Source organism: Ipomoea nil, unplaced genomic scaffold, assembly GCF_001879475.1.
Source record: "Ipomoea nil cultivar Tokyo-kokei standard unplaced genomic scaffold, Asagao_1.1 scaffold1043, whole genome shotgun sequence".
NCBI lineage: Eukaryota > Viridiplantae > Streptophyta > Magnoliopsida > Solanales > Convolvulaceae > Ipomoea > Ipomoea nil.
In genome coordinates, this window is record NW_017617471.1 from 2,414,914 (window position 1) to 2,423,069 (window position 8,156).

The following is an 8,156-nucleotide window of genomic DNA, read 5'->3' on the forward strand; positions in this document are numbered from 1 at the left end:
CTAACAACTATTTACCAAACATCCACATTATCCAGTACGAGAAGGACATGTGGGTGATTGGTAATCCACCACAATCCCTTTAACTATCAAACTTTCGTGCACGTTTTATGACCTATACATACATACAACTTCTTTGTAATGCTTGGTTTGATTCGTACGTTTCGATCCAGAAATTAAAAGGATCAAATCCAATGTTTTTTTTTTTTTTTTTTTTTTTTTTTTTTTTTTTTTTTTTTTTAACTTTATTAATAAAATGGCCGAAGCCAATACAGAGGGCTTAGGCCCCACATGGCATAAACCCTAAAACTAAACTAAGAAATGTAAAGTAGAATAAAACAAGATTACATAAAGAGGCCCCCGGGGCTCTAGTATGCATGCCCCAAGTCCTATGCTAGCTATCACTAACTAAACGTAGGCAGGAATATGATTAAACAAATAAATAGACTGAGAAGCTGCTCCAAATACGCGCAGCCCAACTGCCTCACAGCCCATCATGTAGTACCAAAGCTCAAATAGCGAGGATAGATGCCTCGCGTATGACAAACATGGCCCCTCCCAGCCAGTTGCACTACAGCGACTACACACCATAATGCCGCCTAGCCGGGCTGCACCACAATTGTAACACCTCCCGGAGCGCCATTGGCTGCCCTGTAGAACCAGACATGCCATACAACAGAATAGCACGCTGGTCTAAGTCAAGATATACAGCTAACAATGGCACGCAGGCCTAAGTCAAGATACAAAGCTTAGTGGCACGCAGGCCTAAGACAAAGGTACAAGGTAGATCCCAGGCCAAAATCGATCAACGCAGCGCAAGGCAGCCAATAGCACCCCGATCAGCACCAGCAGTAACCAGAACCAACCCTAACGGGATTAGCTACTATGGGCCAGCAGCAAGCCTGGACTACCGCCAACGGATTTGAAAAACACCTACCCGGCCACCGTTCAGCCCGGGCTACGATGCAATTTTTACCGCTTGCATCGGCGTTGAGACCTGGTCTTTCCCAAAGATGCCTGCAAAGGCGAAACCAAAACAGCCCAGGACCAGTTCATGCCTCCGAGGCCAAAGAAACAGCACCTGCAAAAACAGAAACAAGATAGAACAACCAAGCATCCTGTTCCCATGACCCAACTTAATTCTACCTCGGGTGAGTGTTTAAGGAACAAAAAATAAACCATAGCCCGTCCCCCCCGGAGTCCAGAAGGAACTCAGCTACTATTGGCCAGCAGCAAGCCTGACCAGGTCAACGGATTTGAAAATCCTGCCCGGCACACCGTTCAGCCCGGACTAGGGTGCCCTGTTGTACCGCCAGCACCTTACGTTGAGACTCAGCGCTGCAAGCAGGGCCTCACGGCCTCCCAAGAACCTCACACACTCACTATTTTGAGCTCCCATCCACTCTTTCTTTTCCTTTCCAACTCTCATTTTCTTTCCCTCCAATTCTTTTACACTCTAATTCTTTTCACTCTATTTCTTTTCAATCGTTTCTCATTTTCTCAAATCCATTTTCTTTTTTCTTTTCATTTTCTTTTCCTTTTCATATTTCCATCTCTCTTTCTCAAATCCAATGTTTGATTGGTAGATTAGTTGTTTGATAATGAAGGGATAAGGGGTGGTGGATCCCGGGATTGGGGGTAAAGTTTGTCTATTTGCATCAATGCAAGGACAAAACGGTAAAATGCAGTTGCTTCATCTAGGAGGACAGCAACAGTAGTAATTTACCCTATGGACAAAAACAGCACTGTCACATCAACCTCTAACTTCATGTCTTCATGTGCATTTTTATCTCACCCTATAATATAAATATAAATATCATTTTTAATTATTTTACATTATTACTAAATTAATCATTCAATTTTTTTCAAATTAATCTCTCAGCATAATTATCCGTGTGATGGATTAGGTCAAGATGAAAATGTAATATTTATACTGAAAAATGTAATACTCCGTACTAATTAGAAATAAAGTGTTTGTTACTTATAAAAAAAATTATAATACTTTTGAAAACACATGTAAAACTTTAAAATCAAAATGTAAAAATATTACATTTTTTCTACAAAAGTATTACACTTTCACTTATAAGTAACAAACAATTTATTCTGAATAGTATTACATTTTTCAGTATAAATCTTACATTTTCAATTGGAATACCATAATGGTCGCCTTCTCGATGGTCGCCTTCTCTGGTTGAGAAGGCAACCCAGATGTGAACTTTTCAGCTAAAGTATATTTCGAGGGCCTATTTTGTCGTCTTCCAGCAGTATGGTTGTCTTCTCCAATGGATAGGAGAAGACGAGGGTCTGGGTAAAGACCAAAGATCTTGAGCGATCGATCCGGTAGAATAACTCAAAAGATAAAGAAGTATCGTGAATTTCTTCATGCTCGTTCCAAGTTCGAAGTACCATTTGTGCAAATAAAAATTCCCTTCGTTACATGATTTCTTCTTCAGATAGATAGATATAGGATCTATGGGACAATTACTTAGAAGTACATTTTTGTGCTACAATCCTATCTGATAGAAAAGGATCTCATGATCCTGAGGGATCGCAAATCCCAATTTGTCTATGAAGACTGGTCTGGCTGCCTTCTCCACTGGAGAAGGCGGCTGTCTGGTCATCTTCTCCAGTTAAGAAGACGATTGGTCGCCAGGTTATTATTTTTTAATTCAAAGAGTCGCTGTAATTTTTTATCGCCGAAGTTATAGGTGAATTATCGGTTATTGGGTTTAGATGCACTAAAATGATAAATTTGAGTGTTTTTTTTTTTTTTTTTGAATGTGATAAATTTGAGTGTTTAATTACACATTTTTTTAAAAAACTTTCAAAGGTCTAATTGTACTTTAGAATAAAGTTCAAGAGTCTATTTGATCCTTTACCTTCTTTATTATCTGGTTTATGTTTTCCAAATCAACAAGTAAACATATTTTTTTATTTTCATATTCTATTTTTGAAAATTTTAAATTTTCATTTTTCTATTGTAAAATTGTAAATTTGATCTAACTTACTTATTATCTAATTTACAAAATATAAAATTATTTGTAGTCTAATTATTTTTTTTCTTTATATAAAAATAAAATCCAAAAAATGTGAATGGCAAACTTTATTCTAGAAGAAATTATAATAAACATATTATTTTCTCCCAAACAACAAAATAGTGCAGTAGTTGACTAACAACAGAAATATTTTCAGCAAATAATATAGAGTATCAATTCACTTCTACATTACATCAGCTTTGGTAATTTTGTTTTCTTTTTGTCAAAATTTCAATAATTTAATTTAGCTTCATTTAATTTAATATTTTCTTTAAAATATTAGTTATATAATTTCTTTTATTCAATCAAAATAAATCAACTAGTGCTAACATCTTTGTTTGTTAGGTGTCGGCCGGGTTGGCTGAGTTATGCCCTGTTCGATTTAAGACGTGACGATGTGGCTTATCATGGAGGAACGTGGTTAAATGGTTAATAGGATATGACATCTAGATAACTAAAGAATGACTGGATGAGTGACCCACTGAGAAGTATGTATAGTACAACGCTGAGATCCAACATATGTTTTAATTTAATACCAGAGCCAATTTTCTACAATAAGTCGCTTGAAACCCATAAAAATAATCGGGGTTTACCCTCGTAGCTCAATTTGCTCAATTTATACCGTCGAATATTTTTACCACTATTGAACCACACAAATATTTTATTTTTCTTTTGTTTATGTATTTATTCTAGATTTCTTGATCTCATTTTTTCTCAACAATGGATCAATAATGAGCTGCAATTACGAGTAATTATTTTTTAAACGAAATGACTAAATTAAATGAAATTAAATTAAGCTATTAATACACTGCCAAAAATATTCTGTATGGAATATGAATGTGAACAGTTCTGATACCCAACAGTCAACAGTCAAAAGTAGGGCCCAGAATGTATGTATACGTATTTGACATTATTGTATCTCCAAAAAGTTCCAAGAATTAAATATTTAAAGCTGTCTGAAATTAAAGCAAAACAGAAAATCACGAAAGCATATTAAAAATTCTATACAGACAACAATAAGTCAATAATTGCACGGTGAAAAACAAAAACAATTAATTCAATATGCTGACACTTTTGTTTTTTTTGTTTTTCTTTTCCGGCCGCCGGTTCTTGAGTCTCCGGCGACAGTGATCTCAAATCCATACTGCGGTTAATTCTCGCCGGTGAGTCACATCTTGACTACTTGCCGGTGGGTGGAGCTTCAACCTGTCAAGATTGCTCCTTTTCCCCTTTTCGTACCATTTATTCTTAGCATTTAGCTCATTTAATCTTGGGTTTGAATGTTCTTGACATTTACTTGATACCCATCTTTCATCTTTGCAAGTTTCTGACTGCATAGAAATTTTGAACATCTGTACTGCCTTGCCCTGATGGTTGGATTTGCCTTCTTTCCCCAAGATTCGTTTTTTAGGTGATGATAGAAATCCGTATTCATTATTCGAGGTGCATACGGGATAAATCTCGTGTCTTGTGATCATAGTCGTCAAATAACTAATCTAAATTATTGTTAATAGTTGACCAGTTCAAATCAAGAAGATTAATAGGTCGCTTGAACTGGAGTCAATACTCTGACCAACTTGACTTAGGTTTTCCCATTATTCTAATTTTCTTGAATTATAAGTGTAAGTGTATCAGTGTATGCATAAATCTACCAGAAAAGTTAGCTCTGTTTACAGTGTGAGTGAATAATTAAGGTAATCTCTAATTACACTCAACGTACTGAAGATTGCTTATTTTGAGCTGTCAACTTTGGATGTTAGCAGAACATTGCTCCTATTGGCTCAAATAGGGTCCCATTAGAACCAATGTTTCATATTAAAGGCAACCCCATGTGCTTATTTTATTACCTAATTATTTCTGTGTGCTTAGTTTTGTCTATCTCAATTAAGTGTTCTCCACCTTTTGGTTTGCTTAGGTTCTCTCATGCTGGGTTTCAGACAAGAAAATAAGGTTAACAGTTGCTCTTTCCAGCAGGAGTTCACAGCTTTGTTGGTTCTTTTAGCTCTAGCCTTCTGAATGCATGTCTGCTTTCCAGGTACCAAACTAATAAGGATTCCTTAATTGTACCCAGTTTCTGTTTATATGTTCTACTTCTATAGTTCTATAGTTTATACTTCCAATTTTATTGCTTGAATATGTTGCATAAAGTTGAGCTTGTTTGATTAGAGATTGGTATTGCCTTTGAGTAAAGAGGGTTTCATGTTTATCGTCATTGGTTGCAGTCTTGGCTACTTCTTGGTTTTCCGGTTTTTCCAAATCGTTGTCGGGTACTGGGAGCAGTAACAGATGGCAATTCGGTTGGTGCGTTTTCATGGTGTATAAGTGAATGTGCTGTTGATATGCAGAAGCTAAAGATTGTTTAAATATGCTTAGACTAGAGAGAATTGCCATCGGTTCAATCTTGATTGGATTCTTGTTCTTGTCAGTTGCGTGCTCGAAGATTCCATTAGGTTCCAGGCTGTCTGGGGGTAACGGTTTCTGGGCCTCCGAAAATGGGGATTTTGCGATTGGGTTCTTTAAGTATTGTGGTCAGTATAGTGTTGGAATAAAATTCAATTCGAGTTCTGTTCCGGACTGTGAACAGACGGTTGTTTGGTTTGCGGGAGCTAGTAGGAGGGTAGGGAGTAATTCGTATTTTGAGCTAACTGGACGAGGGGAATTGGTGTTGTTTGATTCTGCTAGTAGGCAGATTGTTTGGACGAGCAATACTAGCAATGCGGATGTGGAATCTGCAGTTCTTGGCAACGATGGTAACCTCGTCCTGCTAGATCGATCCACGAATGTTGTTTGGCAGAGTTTCAGTTATCCATCCGACACGCTTCTCCCGGGCCAGAATTTATCAGCTGGCAGTGTGCTCCGAGCTACGAGCAGGAACTCGGTGGCGAGCGTTTACACTCTTTCAATGGATGTTTCGGGGCAGTTACAGCTTCGGTGGGAAACCAGTGTCGTTTACTGGACCAAAGGGAGCCCTTCTGATTTAGCTGTTCGGGCGATTCTTAGCAGTGATGGGATCCTTCAACTTCTCGACCGAGGGTCTAAATCTGTTTGGTCTGTTTATGGTGAAGACCATGGCGATTCGGATGTGAAGTTTCGGTTTCTTAGGCTAGATTCTGACGGGAACCTCCGGTTGTACTCGTGGGCGAATGGTTCGAGATCGTGGGTGCCCGTTTGGCAGGCTTTTGATAATCAGTGTGGCGTTTTCGCCACTTGTGGGCTTCGTGGCATATGTGTCTACAATGCATCAGGCTCCCATATTTGCAAATGCCCTTTTGCATCTCCTGGCAACTCTTCCTCGGATTGCTTGATCCCGTATGACCCGAATTGTGCTTCGAACTATTCCATTTTGAGGTACAATAACATGTTCTTGTACGGGATCTACCCCCCGAACGAGACAGTCGTACAAACGAGCCTGCAGAGGTGCTGGCGTCTGTGTGACGAAGATCCACAATGCCACGCCGTGTCGTTCATAAACAACGGGAGTGCCCAGTGCAGACTTAAAACGACTCAATACGTTAGCGGTTGGTCAGACACTTCCTCGGGTTCCATTTCTTTGGTCAAGACCTGCTCAGACCCTATGGCTGTTTATCCCTCTCCTATCCCCGTTGTATCGAATTCAAACCCGGAAATCTGTTTGGTTTGCGTGATAGAAGTTTCTATAGCTTCGTGTATCGCGTTTATCCTGATTCAGTTCGGGATTGGTGTTTACATACACAGGAGAAGAAGATACATTGCGATTAAATCCGCTTCTGCATATTCGGTGCCTAATGCTAGTGGCTGTACCATGCTGTCCTACTCCGAGATCAAGGCCTTGACAGAGAATTTCAACGACCCAATCGGGGCAAACATGTTCAAAGGTGTTCTTTCAGATGGGAGGTTCGTCGCGGTTAAACATTTGGATGGCTCGATAGAAGAAAGGAAGTTCCGAAGTGCTGTTCTAAAAATCGGAACCATTTGCCACAAAAGCCTCGTGAAGCTCGAGGCCTACTGCTGTGAGTCGGGTTACAGGTTCTTGGTGTACGAGTACGCCAAGAATGGCTCCCTGGATAAGTGTTTAGAAGATCCCGGGATTTGCAGGAGCCTGACATGGGCGAAACGGGTAAACATATGCCTAACGGTAGCGAGGGCGATGTACTATTTGCACACGGGGTGCAGAGAGTTTATTAGTCACGGAAACCTGAAATGCCAAAACGTGGTATTGGACGATGAACTGGGAGCTAAGGTGAGCGAGTTTGGTTTAAGGGTACTTCTTCGCGGGGAACCCAACAACGAGGAGGGTCCGGGAGAGACAGACGTGCGAGATCTTGGTAGGATGATGGTGGTTTTGATCACCGGATGCCAAGATGCAGACGAGGCTTGCAAATGGGCATATGAGAGATGGGTGAGAGGCGAATCGGAGGTAGTGACTGATAAGCGAATGGAAGGTGGAGTCAATTTAGACGAGGTGGAGTGTATGCTAAGGCTTGTGTTTTGGTGCGTGCAAGGGGACGAGCGAATGAGGCCTTCAATGGGCGAGGTCGTGGAGGTATTAGAGGGTAGACTACCCGTCGATCCGCCTCCTCCTCTTTACTGTCACCACAATCAAACGTCGCCTGAAGACGAGCAAACATCCACCCCATCATCCACTTCGGGCTTGTAATCTGATTCCCAATTTGGTTCAAATATATATATTTGTCATTGAACTTTATTTGTCATGTATAGTAGAGCTAACTGTGAAGCACCATGTAGAATACAATACCCAGTTTTAGCACTTGAGCCACTGGCCATTTTTAACTTTAGAATTAGGCCATTCTGCTGCATCCTTTCCCCATCTGAACTGTAATTTAAGTGCAGTCTGATATATGCATTCTTGAAATAGCGTAATTGTTGAATCAACACGAGGCAATCCCAGCTAGTTTGGTCGGGCTGTTGGCTTGATAACCACAAGGTTCCAACTTCAACTCCCAATGGGAGCGGCATATTGGTCTTCTTAGTTTGAACTGGTCAGCTATGGACAATCTTAGTTGGTTTACCTCCTTGTAGTCCTTGCTGGCTAGAGCCACATCGCGGGGATTATCTAATACATACTCTCGAATAGTGACTATGAATTTCCCGACGGTTCCAACCAAGAAATTTGGATTTCTGCAC

At 40.1% G+C, this 8,156-nt stretch overlaps 1 protein-coding gene across 1 annotated transcript; it reads left to right on the forward strand.

The window, feature by feature from the left end:
* Positions 1–4,858: 4,858 nt before the first annotated feature.
* Positions 4,859–7,886, forward strand: LOC109181390 (G-type lectin S-receptor-like serine/threonine-protein kinase SD3-1). Its single transcript, XM_019331137.1, has 2 exons — positions 4,859–5,067; positions 5,255–7,886. Exon 2 carries the CDS (start codon positions 5,398–5,400, stop codon positions 7,666–7,668), a length of 2,271 nt encoding a protein of 756 aa, XP_019186682.1. The 5' UTR covers positions 4,859–5,067; positions 5,255–5,397; the 3' UTR covers positions 7,669–7,886.
* Positions 7,887–8,156: the final 270 nt, after the last annotated feature.